Source organism: Cucumis melo, chromosome 12 (genome assembly GCF_025177605.1).
Source record: "Cucumis melo cultivar AY chromosome 12, USDA_Cmelo_AY_1.0, whole genome shotgun sequence".
Lineage (NCBI taxonomy): Eukaryota > Viridiplantae > Streptophyta > Magnoliopsida > Cucurbitales > Cucurbitaceae > Cucumis > Cucumis melo.
In genome coordinates, this window is record NC_066868.1 from 21,527,291 (window position 1) to 21,543,379 (window position 16,089).

Consider the following 16,089-nt stretch of genomic DNA (forward strand, 5'->3'; position numbering starts at 1 on the left):
GTTATGGGACCCTTTTTTCGTGAGTTTAAGGGTTTGGTTATTTGGTTGTGAGTGGTTTTTTTGTTCGAGGCCCACAAGAAGTGGATGCATGTATTTTAAAAATGCACCGGCAAGACCCAAAATTATTTAATACTCAATCAAAGGAAAAGTGCTCATATCTCAAAAATTTCGTCTTATCGCAAATTTCGACGCTTTGTAATCCACTTTGTAATTGGTCGATTTTCCACTAAAATGTGCCATCACAAAAAAAGGAAAAAAAAAAAAAGTCCATATTACCCAACCCACCCATATAGTCCATATTATCCATCAAAGCATTACTTGAGCCCACCAAAACCAAAAGCAAGATCCTCGACTCTAGAAAAAGGGAAAAATTGGAATGTTCGGAAGAAAAAAAGGGAAAAAGAAGAAAGTGGAAAAAATGACAAGAAACAAGATCCAGAAAGGAGGGGAAAACAAGAAATAGGGAACCTATAAAAGTTTCTTGCTTCTCGTCATTTTTCCGGCTTTCTTAGGGTTTTAACACTTTCTCTCTCTTTTTTTACCTTTTTCCTAAACATTTCAATTTTTTCCTTTTTATGAAGCATGGGACCTTGCTTTTGGTATTTGGTGGGCCCCTGAGTAAGGTTGTGATGGATAATATGGACTATATAGATAGGTCAGATAAAATGGATTTTTTTTTGTTATTGCACCTTCGATTTTGGTGGGAAATCTTGAAATTTGCAATAAATGTACCGACGAGACCAAAAACTAAACTCTTTAATACTCAATTGAAGGAAAAGTACTCATTATTCAAAAATACTCATAACACTACCAATATCCACCAAAATCAACGCTCAATCACAAAAAAAAGTTCATTTTATCAACCCACCCCATATAATCTTGTTACCCATCACACCATTACTCGTTGACCCAAGAAAGACCAAAAGCAAGCTTAGCACCTCATTTTTGGTTTACCAATTAATGTACCAATGTGGCCAGATTTTTTTGTTTGGGCCCCCAAGAAGTGGATATGTGTGTTTTTAAGCCCAAACAATGTTTTAGGCCCTTAGGCTTGATCCTAAGTCGAGCTTCGTTTTTAGAGCCAGACCAGACCAGCCCAATGACGAGGATAACACATTATATTGTCATTTTCCATTTTATTCAAAGTTCGAGTATATTATTAAACCATTGAATAAATTATTGTTAGCTTAAATTTATGCTAAATTTAAAACCTATTAATTAAAATCAGAAGAAAAAAGAAGTCTGACAAATTACCAGGAGTGTAAGTCTTAAATATGATCTATTAGCTATATGTTGAACCATATATGCTCTGTGATAAAGCAGAGCACACAGAAAGGCTCTATGAACAAAGATCACCAAATATACAGCACATTAGTTTATAATTCTTAGATCAAAACTAAGATAGTAATCCAAATCCAAACGTAACTCCGGACTAGTGAGAAACAATGAATAAATCAAATTGAATAGAAGTACAGCCCGGTTGGAGATCAATGTAACCTTGTCAATTCTTCTACTCTCTTGCAAAGCTCCTCGGCCGAAACACCCATTGCCCGAGAAATTTCTTCCATTTTAGTGCGGTTGAGGTCGAGGAATGACTCTATTAGATCCCCGTCCAAGAAATTTTTGGCTTCTGCAGTTCTTTTCTCATTGTTGAAAGACCTCCATTGCTCATGGCTCAGTCCTCCCACACCCTTGATCACTTTCCTCAAGTTGGATTGGAGCCTCTCCAAGAATACATATTGATCGTGAGGAAGTGAAGCAATGACCCCAATAACACCATTGACAGAGCCAAAAATGACAGTTGGAATTTGACCAACGTCAGAATCTGGTAAACGCATTACAAGGGACCCATGTTGGAACCGGTTAACAAATTCACCAAGGTGGTATTCACCAACCACCTCTAGGCGGCTGCGCTCCTCATCAGTTGCTCCTTCGCTATTTTTTCGAACAGTGAAGAGGTTGAAGTAATTTTCAGCACCAAGATAAATGTCGTCGTCAAGAATTTCAACTGCTGACATCCAATTTGCATTGTAGTCCCGGGCTCTCTCCTCAATAGCACCTTCCTCATGCTAGTACAAGCATAACAACAATCAGCATTCAGAATATAAAGAAATCCTGGTCCAAGTTAATTTTGGCTACAAATAAATAAAGCATTCAAATTGGTGGGGTTTCTATATTGTTCTAGTGGCTAGATTGAAGACGAGCAGTCCATAAGTCATGAAATAGTCTAACCTTGTAGATTAACAGGGATATGGACTTCATCAAATCACCAACAACAATGAAATCTCCACGGGTTTGCACGTAGAGAGCAAGTATATGTCCATGGTGCCCACATTCAGATTGTAACTCACGAGTACCATCATCTCGAAGCGTCCACTTGTATAATTGAATTTTCTGGTTAATAGCAGCCAGCAGCTTTCCATTGAAGGCGTTCAAGGAATAAACAGATCCCTTAGTTTCTTTCTCAGCAATAAGCTGTAGTTTGCCTTCCTCAACAACAAAAACCAATATCCGGCCCTATAAGGGAGAACGGATAACAAGAGATTAATTATAAATAGAAGCTCCTGCTCTCAGATTTTGAAATATATAGTTTTTACTAATACCTTGGTTGGTTCATTTTCTTCCGGCATAACATAGGCAGTTCCAACACAATAATATACATTATTGTCATCTGAGAAAGAGCAGCTAAGAATAGAACACCCGTACTCGTAAGTGTCGAGAGCATAGGTTGAAATGGACTCAAAGGTTTGGTCATCTAACAAGCGAATAAAATGCATTTCAGTGTCTTCTGTGCCTGATTGGTTATATCTCAAACTGCAAATGGCAAATGTTCTTGACTGTTCCTGATGACATATACGGCGTGCATGTTCCCCAAGCGGGATAGAGCGGATATGAAGCTTTTGAATATCATCAATGGTACCAATTGTGAGTTCTCCTTCCTTTGCAATTGCAAGGCTGACAATCAAAACAAAAATAATTGGGACATAAAGCCATTTACTAACAACCTATACAAACTGTGGAGGTCAGTCTATTTTTTTTTTTTAAATTACCATATAGATCTTGTTACTTCTTGTCATGTATATAAGAACTTTGAATATACGGAATACAAAAAATCAAGCCCACAAACTCCCTTTACAAGGACTTCAATTATACATAATCACACTATAAGTCTTGTTACTTTAGGTTGGATTTCGTTTCCATCATAGGTTTTGGATGTTCTTTTTGTGGGGCTGTTTTTTCATGTCATTATAAATTATTTCAATATCTTAGTGAAAGCAGTTTCTCGGAAAAAGATATACACACATACACATTATTGTACTTTTAAAAAAATTACGTAAAGTTTGTAAAAAAGAGGACAGACATGGACTATGTATGGGAGTAATTTTAAAACCTTTCGCCATATTCAAAGTCAGTCTTTAATCATTTATGATCAATTCAATGTTTTGCTTTTACACTTTTAGATGAGATTCCTATAAAATAAAAATGAATTTCGATTTGAAAAAACATGTTTCAGACTGATTTTGTACAAAAGTTATTTTAACCTTCCAAAATTACTTTCAAATGTGATACTTGAGAGCCCCAAAATACCGAGTAAAAGGAAACAGAAGTACCTGTCCGGAAAAGCAGCAGAATTGAAAGGACACATATGGCTAACTTCCTTCAGATTAACATTGCTGTAAAGTAGTTTCTTGTTACTGCTATAAATGACTGTCGGTCTATCTGATGCAGCAAATACATGCGTAGCATTCTTGGATGAAAACGTACGGAGTGTTATAGGTTGGGTTCCAAGGGAAACCTTTTTCCTATCCATTAGCTCACAAGAATTTGAATTTGTGTTCAATATAAAGTTCAACAGATGGCCATCTCCAAGGGCGCACAGCAAGTAAGATATCTGAAAACAAAATAACATACAAAATTCACGAAAAAGGAAGTAAGCAAGTCTGCAAGTATTTCCTTAGAACTCAAAACACTGTTCAACATATTGAATAGATCCCATTCAAGTAAGGTTAAAAAGTTTGGCAAATTATTGGATATCACGGTTTTTAGTTAGCATAGGCAATACTTGATAATACAAAATCAAGTTCAATTAAGACCAGATAAAGTCAATAAATAAAATTCCATATTGCCAAGAGGTAGGTGACATAGATTCCATAACAAGTTTAAGAATACATCATGAGCATGTATCTTCCTCCACTCCACAACCAACACATTACATCATGGCTTTTCCTTTTATAAAGTAATTCACATTTCAGATCCAGATTTGAACTGACCACACCAAATAAATCAAGGTAGATATAAGGGAAGAGCAAACACACATACCCCTTCAAAAGTACAAAGAAGAACTGAACGAGGTATTATCTCTCCCCCCAATTGTTCCTTGGTAAGGAGATTCAGGTCAGGTAATGAAAATATTCTGACACTTATATCTGTCCACATTCCAACTGCAGCAAGTTGACTACAGTTAGGGTTGTCACCAATTGGGTTTATGTCGAGGCATGAAATCTCATGCTCCAACTGTATATGTTTCTTTTCAACCAATAATCCATCGCAGATTTCTAAATGAACTAAAACACCGCCGCCAGTTGCCAATAAAACCTGACATGTAAGGGAACAAGAAATAATTAATGGTCTTTCCTTTAAATGAAAAGACTTAACATTAGAAAACACAATATTAGAAGAACAAGAGCGAGACTGATATGTGCAATCCTTGGAGATGAAATTCATTCGCTCAAAGATTTTAATTCATCCATGGTACATTAAAAGTATCCGTTCAAAAAGAGAGCAATCACTCCATATCTTATTTAAAAAGGGAAAGAAAAAACTTTTCATTGAAATAAACTTTTTTATGCCCATGAGTGTTCAAGCCAGCTTACACGCACCTCGACTAATCTCGTAGAACAACCCACCTGACCCTACAACATTTGAGTGTCAAGAAAACCCATAGGAAATTAATTCCTAGGTAGGTGGCCACCATGGATTGAACCTTTGACTCCTTAGCCATTTTTATTCATACTATGTCTCCTTTCTACCTCTAGACCAACCCATGATGGTTTCATTGATATAATGAAATGATACTAAAGCACAAATTACAAAATATATGAATCATAAAGCTATGTATCAGAATAATCTCTACTTTCACAATTTTAACCAGTAATTCATCTAAAATCAGGACCTGAAAGGCATATTAGGACTCTAAAACTAATAGTCTTTTGGTATGGGATAAAAGTTTCAGAGAATGAAGTAGTGAATATCAGTGAAAAACTTGCTAGACAAACAAAAAATGTAGGAAACGACACTGATTTTTCAGAAAGGAGAGGATACTGAGAGGGCAAACAGTGGCGTAAGGATAAAAACAAATCTCTCTTAAATTCGCATCATGCAGTATCAGGTAATAAGCTGCAACCAGCGTTTTTCAAAAACTTGAGGCTCAATCTCCTTTAGAGCATAAACGTGAGATTCAATGGATGAGACAGAAGAAATTAATGAAAATAAACAAAGAAACAAGGGCTTCGTTAAGATATCAATAAACTTTCCTTGAAGAAATAAGCATCCTAGCACCTGTCTGACCCACCAAGAAGTGTGATAGAAGAATTAACAGGCATGCCTAGAAGAGAGACCTTGCTTATGGTCGCTAATGGTTCTCATAATGTACCAGTGTTAAAATATTACTAGCTTGCATGAGACTTCAAATATTTTTCAGTTGCGTAAGAATCAAGATATTGAGGAAACATTACATTAATTGAATCCTATCTTTTGATTTTCTGAATAGGAAACATCACATTAATTGAAGATGGTCAATAGCATATTGAAGAAAATTATGTCATCTACAAATCACTAATACTGAAAAGTATCTGTGTATTTTTCTTGTTAACTGGGAAGTAGAAATGCTAAAAAGCTCAAAATGAAGGACATTCATATTCACGTTTTTCACAGAAGTTTCCTTGAGTTTCCATTTTGTAATAATAATATTTCCCTTCAATAACTATCCGACGTAAAGGCATAAAGTGGCACAGCAATATGGCTTGAACACTCAATTTTTCACCAATTTTTATTCAAACATAAAGAGAAATAACTTATTAAATTGACAAAAATAAATGAGCACACCTGGGAGGCATTAGCAGTGGCAACATTGATAGAGTAGTTTGATGGCGCATTCCATTCATTGAGAAGTTCTCTAGTGGTAGAACTAACCAATCTTACAGAGCTTGAAGTAACCTGACATAGCATTTGATTGTAATTAGCAGGTACCAAATCGCAAAAGGAACGTCCAACCATGAGAAATATATCTAGGTAAGCAATTTTTTTTAATAGAAATCTGTCTATTGATAAAAGAAATCAAAAAAATGAAAGAATACAAGGACATACAAGAAAATCAAGTACAAAAAGTCCCATTAAAGAAAAGGTGATCGAATTAGTTTTATTCTAGTAAAATACACCTAAAGAGTAGTTATAAAAGGTCTTTGAAACCGAAGTTTAAAGAGAGACATGAAACTTGACCAAGGACCACGCTAGGGTCCCTCCCCATCCCTCTAAACAATCTGTATTTTAGAGGTTTGGAGAGGGACTTCGTGCTATTTGGTCCTTGGGTAAGTTTTATGTCTCCCTTTGGGTTTCAACTTCGTAAACACTTTGTAACTACTCCTTAGGCAATATCTTAGACATTGGACCCCATTTCTTTGGTGGTGGTGGGGGGGGGGGGGGGGGGGGGGGGGGGGGGGGGGGGGGTTTCTATGCCCTTATATTCCTTATTTTTTCTCAAATCTCAATGAAAGTTGTGTTTTTTAAAACCTTAACAAAATTAATTATTAATTAATTAAATCCAAGTAAAACTCCTAAGCTAGTACTTTTTAATAAAGAGCTCCCTATTTCGTCAATTATTTAATTACTCAGAATAGAGATCTACCTGAACAAGTTGATTAAACAGTGCATCATGGCAAAACAATGTCTGCACTTGAGAGTTGAAACCCTCTATCTCTGTTTCCTCCAATTCATCCTCAAGATTCATTGCTAAAATTCTAGTCTCACTGATAAAGCTTACAACGAGAAATGTATCAAATGGATCATCAGTAGAAGATCTCAGTGACCACATTCCTTTTATTCCTTGCAGTTCCACAGATGCCTACAAAGCCCATACATAGGTATCACGTGAAATTTGCCAGGATAGAATGAACTTATCATTAACATAATACGAGACTAATAAAATATGCAAACCTGCTCATTAATTCCAATTCCGTTACGAACAACACGAAGAGAACCATCCTTATAGGCTCCAGAGCATGTTACAACCTGCCCTTGGCCTTGCCTCTCAAGGTCTACCACACAAAAATCAACAATAGGCCCCAAGTTGACATACCTCTCCAAAACTTCTACATATGATCCTTTTGCATCAGGTTGTACATTTAGCTTAACAAGCTGCATTTGCACCATCACACATGTTATTGTTATCTATCCAACTACCCACATGTATTACTTGTTTCATTATGCGCACTGCAAAAAATTTTATACTCTCTGTAACTGAGATGGATACTTCATATTAATCCCTATATGCAATGCATGCTCAGTCAATCAGTTGTATAGATTCCTATCAATATCAAAAGTAAAACTGACCAATGCCGTGAAACATCCGATAGTGATGATGAATCATTAATACAAATCGTCAATGCTTTCGGCATCTCTGCCTCTTGCACAGTTTCTTCATCATTCAAATTAAGGATGGAATTCCATCAAGAGAAGAGAAAAAAGTGATGATGAATTAAGCCTCTAACCCAAAATCTATAAGAATAATTTTACCAAATTTTACATTAGAAAATATATGATTTTTTTTTTTTATGAAAAGTATGCCTTTCATTGAGAAAGAATGAAAGAAAATATATGATATCCATATCAACCATACCTGTGAATCCCCATAGCTTGACCCAATATATACGAAAGCATTATCAAGATATGAGATTGTAGAAGCAATAGATGTTTCCCCCAACAACTCAATCTTAAGTCCAGTCACCCTACAGATAGAAACAAATGGAAACATCAAGATTCACAAACAAACAAATCAACTAAGAATGTTACCAAAATTTGCCATAAAACTACGAACAAGGATTAGTTTACCTTTCTTTTTCATGAGTTATGACAAGCAGGTGAAGTAGACCAGCATGATCACCAAGCAAGTACCTTGAACCATCAGCATCGACCCTTCCATATGCCCTGGTAATAGACTAAAGTGAAGAACTTATAAGAAAGTACGTCAAGGAAAAAAGGTAAGAAAAGCCATAGTTTTTAGCAAAGGTATAGTTTAAAAATACAGAGATATGGTACTGGATATCTAAAATACTAAAAGATCTTAGCAATAGCATACAGGTCTAACGGGTATTGCTTTAAATGCTGTGGCACTGCAGTAAACAATTGTCTCTTCTCCAATAATAATGACACCACATAGTGGTGGAGGCACAGGTATTAGCACAGCAGCCCCATTATCAAGATTGTTTTGGGACCACGGACCTTCAACAAAATCCTTATCCTTTAGAACAACCTCATAGGTTTTAACATGCCTAGCATCTTTGTTATCCTGAAAACATTAAAAGGAAAAGTAAGCACCAGACAATCTTGCCAAGAAACAGCAAGAGCATGTGGATAAAATATATAGCACAACCATTCACAAGAAAAGGCAGGAAATAGGAGGGGGAAGAAAGACCAAAACAAGATTAAATAATTACTCTACAGGATCCAGCCAAGTAGAACTATACTAAAACTATTAAGAACAATGTACTGTGTACATTTGCAGAATTTCTCTAATGGTCCAATTTATCTGACATTTTCCATACAACATAAAAATATATAATATGAGAAAGGCAAAGTATAGACCTGGTAAAGAACCACAATTGTAGGTCTTGAACAGCCATAAAGGAACTTGATGTCCAAAACTTGAAGTTCCTCAAGCCTGAAATAAATGCCCAAAGGAATAAGCCATAGTCAAATGAATCAAGACTTCAAAATCTTATCTTGTAGATAAAACATTTTGCTTCAACAGTAGGTTTTTTTTTTTTTTTTTTTGAACCATAAATCTACTTCAACAGTAGATTTAACAAACTTTTTGAAATAATTCATCCTAACAACAGCATTCAGATTCAGCAAATTAATTAATATGAAACCAAAGTTCCGTCAAGATAGACGAAAGGATATACAAGGGCAAAACAAAAAAGACATCCCCAGAAACAGGAGAAACCTCACATTAAATTACAGAAAGTGATTCCAAAAGAATCGTTTTTCTATGTACGTGGGCGTCCGAGCCAACTAACATGCACCTCGACTAATCTCACAAAACAACTCCTTGACCCTAAAACATTTGGATATCAAGGAAATTGTAGGATATTAAATACTAGGTAGGTGGCCACCATGGAATAAAATCCAAAAGAATCATACTAAGCTGATAATTACAAAAGAATCATAAAATGATAGAATCATTCAATTTCAGTAAAATCACAGATGTAAATATAAATGTTTCTAGATAAGATCTTACTAGGCCAATTATTACAGTAGCAACATTAATATGGTGAGAGAATTTTGGATAGCAGGTGAGACAGGCTTTACTTAGTGTGATCTTATAGGCACAAGAAATATTTTGAAAAAACAAATGTGGTTTTCTTCTAAAAACATTATACAAACCCTCAATATCCGTGATATGGTCCTCACCCTTTGAATTGAACTTGATGGGGATAAAGTCACACTTAAACCTTGGAAAGTTCTCTTTCAGTGGTCTTTTTTTCTAAAACTAAGTACAACGCTCAGGGGAGAGTGGCTTTAACATGTAGTTTGGGGAAAACTGGTGGTTGGTGATGCTTCCATTACTACTTTGTTTCCTCATTTGTACCACCTTTCCTCGTTGAGGTTTCATTACAAGTCCAAAAATAATAAGCCCAGTAGGAAAACCTTAAATTTGGCTAGAGCTTACACCTCATCCCACAATCTTTATAGAACCCATGAAAATTCTCTCATTCCTCTTAAGTCAAATGTCCATAAAATAGCAAAAAGAACTAGTTTCCAAAAGAACTAGTTTCCAAGCAGTACAACGGTACGAACCTTACCATGAAAGAGTGAGTGAAAGAAGGTTTACTCTGACCATTACTATCGGATTAGAAAAGTAAAAATAAAAATAAAGAAAGAAAGAAAAAACTCAACCTTTTGCTGAACCTTGACCTTCCACAACGAGGAGAGAATAATTTATTTCTAGCCTCCTATGATTATGGTTTGCGCTTAATAAAGAGAAATAATGAGAAGAGAACCCTTTGAAGGTTTAGGTGTCCAAAATCCAAAGAATATTTTTGCAACCAGCTTTAGAGCTTATCATTTTGGACTCACAGTAGGTTTTTTGGAAGTTTCAATCCTTCAAAGAAAATCAAGATTGACTCACTAATGGGAAAAGGGTCCGATAAGTGATTAAAAAAGGACATAGAAGCTCTCCAAAGGATTAGGAGTCCAAACGCAATTCCAAACATCGTTTGTAGCAAACCTAAAGTTGAGAGACAACCACCATCACTTTCCTATCGAACAACCATTAATGAAAACAGAAAGTATTCAAGGAACTTGGACCCGTAAGATTCTTTTAATTCACAATAAAATCTGCTGGTTAGGTTTTTCGGCTACACCACTGATACCAATGAAACTAATATAACCCAAATGTAGTCTTTTCAGTGATATCTGATAACAGAACCCAGACGTATTGTAAATAAAAGATAACAAAGTTACAATAACTACTCAAGTATTTGAGGCACTTCGACCCACTTCTCTTGAGATGCCATCCAATCCTAAGACGACAAAAAATCCCCCTCTCCAACCTTCCTCTCTCATTCTATGTATAACAAAACTCTCCAGACAAACTCCTCGAACAATTACTAAAATACCCTTAATACCTACTGATTTTCCCACTCCTAAGTCCTATCCTAATAGCGTGCCTAAATGCATTATACCCAGTATCAACATTACATGATTTTACTCAAAAAAAAAAAAAAAAAAAAAAAACATTTTCCTCAATATTGAAAACTATTACCATGTACTCCAATATTTTGTTTGATCAAACCATATAATATTTTCAAATCTATGATTTAGAGGTACATAAGAAATAATTGAGAAGAAACAGAACAAATTACCACATAACTATTACTATTTATTTTATACAATTAGAAATTGTTGCAAGAAAATAGAAATAAATGGCAGAGAAAAGAATAGCCAAAAAAATAAACCACCCCCTGAAACTTCCTACATTTCATAATTAATATAAAACCAGTAATCTAAATTGAGTACCTAATGTTAAATGCTTCTTTGAGCTGTCCTTTATTGTCAAAAGGAATAACCTGGCAAAAGAGCAAATGAATTCGCTCATCATCCAAAGTAGTCAAAATGTTACAGATATTTGAAAGCCATGGTAGCATTAGTGAGTACTACTTGAGAAGTCAGAATGTAACAGATAATTGAAAAGTGAAAGCTGTGGTGAGTATTTAATTGAAAAGCCGAACACAAATATAAGGCATCCAAGAGCATAACTAATTGACATCTACTACAAGTACACACCTTGAATAGACCATCATATAAATGAAGCCCAATCAATCTACAGTCTGGGTCTATAATACCAATCTGCAGATAAAAGAAAAACAATACTAAAAACATGAAAGAAGCTCTTGACATATTCTCAAACTACATTGAGATACTAAAAACTTCTCAAGAAAAAAAAATTATAAATTAGAAAACATGAAAACAAAATGACCAACAGCTTGATATAAATCCTAAACAAGTGGTACCTGACCACTGTCAGTAGGACGACCAATGCGATCTGAGACGTCCCCCATTGCCCTGCCAGACACGCCAAGAAATTTGTGAGAACATGCACTTAGAAGTATGTTACTATTAAGAAGCACAGACAAGGAACATGACACAACAATAGTTCAATTGGTTTAAAAGTAGGACATGGACACATTGGGGACACATTTATCCATATAATATACGTCTATATTCGTACATAATACTTCTTTATAGATAAAACATGCAAATTTAACATAAAAACAAATATACTTCAATAGAAACATACAAAGTTAAATCATAGACTCAACAATATTTGAGATATTAAAAGATATAAATAGATTAAGTTGGCTACAACTAGAGGATGAATATGCCATCCTAATACTTTAGAATTGATCAATATAAAAGGATCTTATCAATAAGAGAATTAAAAATAATAATAAGAACCAAAATTTTAGGTTAAATATTATTCCTTTTTTAAAAAAATGGAAACAGAAATTTTCATTGATATAATGAAAAGAGCAAATCTCAAATCACAAAGAAACAATAACCAAATAAACCACTAAAGATCAGGAGATGCACGCGGTAAATATTATCCATTTATTACGAAAGTAGAACAATAAAAGTAAAAAAAAAATAGTTATTTCAAACTTAAAACTTGTGGTCTACCTTTTTTAGGATCAATGGATTAGGTTTAATAAAGTAATTTTCGGATCAATTATGCTGAAAATAAAATCATTTTGATAGGATGCAATTCCAAATCTATCACTCTAAATAAATAAATAAATAAAATCTCAAAAGACAATGAATAATAAGAGATACAAGATTCTTCACCAATTCTCAGAACTGGCAGAAATTGTAGAGCTTCTGAATCCCATTTCACAAAATTAATGAAATGTAAATAGGATAGCAACAACATGTTCTTCAGGTTCGTTTTATATTTTTTATTTTCTCCATGAAAAATAACCACCATGTATCCCATTCCGTTATAGCATACAGACACCAATCCCCCAAAGTAACACAGACATATGAAGTTTTCTACCATTATACAAGAAACGTTAAACAATCTCTATTAAAATAGAGACATTTGAAAAGTTCCCATGATGAAAAACGTGTTCCAATTGCTTAGATATCCAAGGTAGCAACCAGGCTCATTACAAGCTCATCAATAACAATAACAGGCATCTTTTATAATCAAATAGGTAAAAGTAGTCAGAACTCTGAATAACAGAGGGGGGCAGGAGTGGAAGACGATGAAAAGCAACTATAGATATACTTGAACCTTGTAATAAGCTCAGAACTCTCAGTATCCCATTGAAGAACACAGAACTTGTACCGCTCAGTTGCTATGAAAAGAAAATCTTGGGCTTCTCCCTATTTAACGTGCAGGAAAGAAAGTCACAAAAATAAGGGAAAATTCATGGAGTGGTACTAATCAGGGCTTTGGAAAAGATAGAACTCACGTGAGGGCGAAAAAGTTCCAGTGTCGCAATCCTCCCATATATCGGAACATCCAACATAGGCTGCATGGCAGATGCAGCAAGATAGGCATGAGCTATGTGACCAAATTCAAGGTAAAATAATAACCGATCAGAGTTTCCAATCTTTTTTTTTTTTTACAATATGAGGTGGAGGGATCGAACCTCTAACCTCAAAGCTATCGTATATACTTATGCCAGTTAAGCTATGCTAATTCTAGCAAAGTTTACAATCCTTGGACTTGTGGTGAATAACTTAGAAAGTTGATAAACCACCTCTTTCTTTCACATGACCCTTTTAATTACTTCTCACGTGAAATGTGAAAAATTGTATACAATTTCAAAAGTTTATACCATTACAGACCAAATGAAGTAGCCAGTATTTTCATGGTTCAAAACAAGCCATGGTTATTGATAACTTGATGAAGATATAAACTTAGTAACTTACATGGACTACAACGTTCCACATCAATTTACATGACCTATTTCAACTTCAAACTAAAACCCCTGAAACTGAAATATCTCCAGTTCCCTATAATTGGATCATAAAAGATGAATCAAAAGCAAAAGAAAGAAAGGTAATACCTGCAGGCCTTGAGCAGTAAGCAAATGAATTTCAATCCGGGTACATTTCCTGTAGCCCAATTTTAGGTGTGAATAACTTCATCAGCATTGCATAGCATTCTTAAAGTAAGTCACAATGACAAAAAGAAAGCTTATACAAGAATGAAATAAAATGACGTGAACCCGGCAACCACAATCTGAAGCATGTGCAGTAGCCGTTCCATTCTTAACATATAATAAACAAACCAAAAAACACAAAAACACCAAAAAAAACGAAAAAGAAAATCTTATTGTGATCATACCGAAAAAACATATCAGGACAACATAGACCGGGTCAAATGGAGAAGAAATTCATTGTACAAAACGGTGAACAGCCGTGCATTAGTGTAGCTTGGTTTATTATCAATTTCCATATACCCTTCAATACTGAAATAAAACCCTAGCTCCTCAATCAACCATCAACACAAGAAAAATCTAAAATGAGAGTAACAACTGACCAAAAAGAAAAACGAACTCAGTAGATAGGGGGAAAAAAACAACAGATTACGAAAGGAACATTAAAAAAGAAGACGCAATTCAATCCAAGCTGTTGAAAAAGAACCGGAAAAGTGAGAATTAGAGAGAGGGTGAAAAGTTGGATCAGAGAGATGAAGAAAAACGGGGGAAACATACGCTATAATGAGGTTGAGCTCCTGAGGGCCGGTGAAGTTGCCGACACAGGAGTGAGTGACGTTGGTGGGTTTGTGAGCGGTGACGACATAGTTCCAGACGCTCATCTTCGAGCTAGGAAATGGTGCGTGCAGTTGTTCGTTGGGTTGGGCAAAACCCTAGGCTAGGCCTTGCCGGATGCTTAAACAGTGCGTAGAAATGCCGGATTCTGTGTTTGTATTGTGTACGTTCTAGCGAGAGTGGCTCGGCCGAAGCCACGGAAGAAGAGAGATTTCGGCAAGAGGAAGAGTTAAATTAAAAATAAAATTAAAATTAAAAGAAAGAAAGAAATAAAGCGGTAGCAATTTTTCGGATAAAGGAAATGTTAAATACTAAAACAATACGAACAAGTTCGAAATATTGATGGCCGATAGGCTTTTTCATGGAAATTGATGGTTAGTTATTGAAATTTTGACGTAGGGTTGTTTAGATTACATTTTCTAACATTAATTTAAAAATAAGTTATTTGGAAGAAAAAAAATTCGAGTCTTTGAAAGCTAATCAAATAGCTTTTTAAGTATATTTTAAATTATTTTCACAACAATGAGTATCTTAAAAAACATTTTTTATTAGGTCAATCTAATTTTCGGTATACAAATTGAGTATGAGATTTGAATATGAAAGCTTGTTTATTGAGCTAAGCTTTTGTCATAATTAAAATAAATATTTTAATTGATAAAATATGTAATCGAATAAGATATGTTAGAGGTGTTTGGTGTCAAGGGCATATTTGTCCAAGGTATTATTTATCTATGGTCGTATGCCCGAATTCCCCTAAATCGCTTTATCTTTATGTCTTGAAAGTAGTTTAGGTTAATTCTTTCGTTTTCATGTCGCCGAGCCACAGTGTGACATTTCAGCTTTTTCATATGCAAGCGTGCCAAGGCCAAAAATCTCAATATGTACTATAGGGGGTACATGACTAGTCCGACCCCTGCCCAAGCCTTGTCGCACTCTTTGCAAGTTAAACTATTTTCTTTGCAATTGACAGTCTTCAATGCTTTCTTTATGATGTTTTCAACTATTTACTTTCTCTCTCTCGTTTTATAAAAACATTTTCTCAAGAACGAAGAGGGAGGCTACATCATACCGCGAGTTTGTCCGCGGATTCCGAATTTCGAACGGCTGACTTGTTGATCGAGCTAAGCAAGTGCCGCACAATCGTGTTGAGAAGTTACGATTGTGACAAGTGGTATCAGAGCCAAATCGGCTAATCGACGATAAGATCGAAACATGTCGTCCGCTAATCCATCAGGCAAGTCCCAAAGAGATCGACTAGTAGAGATAGAAGAGCAGATGCTCTACCTAGTCGAAGTTTTCGACTCCATCCGCTACTTGGAGTCTCGTCTCGATGAAATTTCTGAGAAAACTAATACGATCGATGCGGTAGCTGGCCGTGTCGAAGGGTTTTCGATACAAGAGTTGATGGCAAGGGTCGACACCCTGGAAACAAACATAAACATCGGAAGAACTGTCAACTACGAGCGTGGGGACAGTTCGACGGGCTCTGTTGCCCATATTGAGGAGCGTGTCCAAGAACTAGATAGCTCTC

The 16,089-nt window shown here is 35.4% G+C and overlaps 1 protein-coding gene across 1 annotated transcript; it reads right to left on the reverse strand.

Annotated features, from left to right (window-relative positions):
* Positions 1 to 1,250: 1,250 nt before the first annotated feature.
* LOC103488135 (DNA damage-binding protein 1) lies at positions 1,251 to 14,838 on the reverse strand. Its single transcript, XM_008446727.3, has 19 exons — positions 14,502 to 14,838; positions 13,851 to 13,899; positions 13,251 to 13,310; positions 13,070 to 13,161; positions 11,790 to 11,841; positions 11,563 to 11,625; positions 11,296 to 11,345; positions 8,860 to 8,935; positions 8,354 to 8,563; positions 8,107 to 8,213; positions 7,895 to 8,003; positions 7,213 to 7,413; positions 6,905 to 7,120; positions 6,106 to 6,216; positions 4,321 to 4,596; positions 3,612 to 3,892; positions 2,604 to 2,955; positions 2,233 to 2,517; positions 1,251 to 2,069 (listed from the first exon to the last, which is right to left on the reverse strand). The coding sequence occupies exons 1-19, from the start codon at positions 14,603 to 14,605 to the stop codon at positions 1,488 to 1,490; spliced, it is 3,276 nt and encodes a 1,091-aa protein (XP_008444949.1). The 5' UTR covers positions 14,606 to 14,838; the 3' UTR covers positions 1,251 to 1,487.
* Positions 14,839 to 16,089: the final 1,251 nt, after the last annotated feature.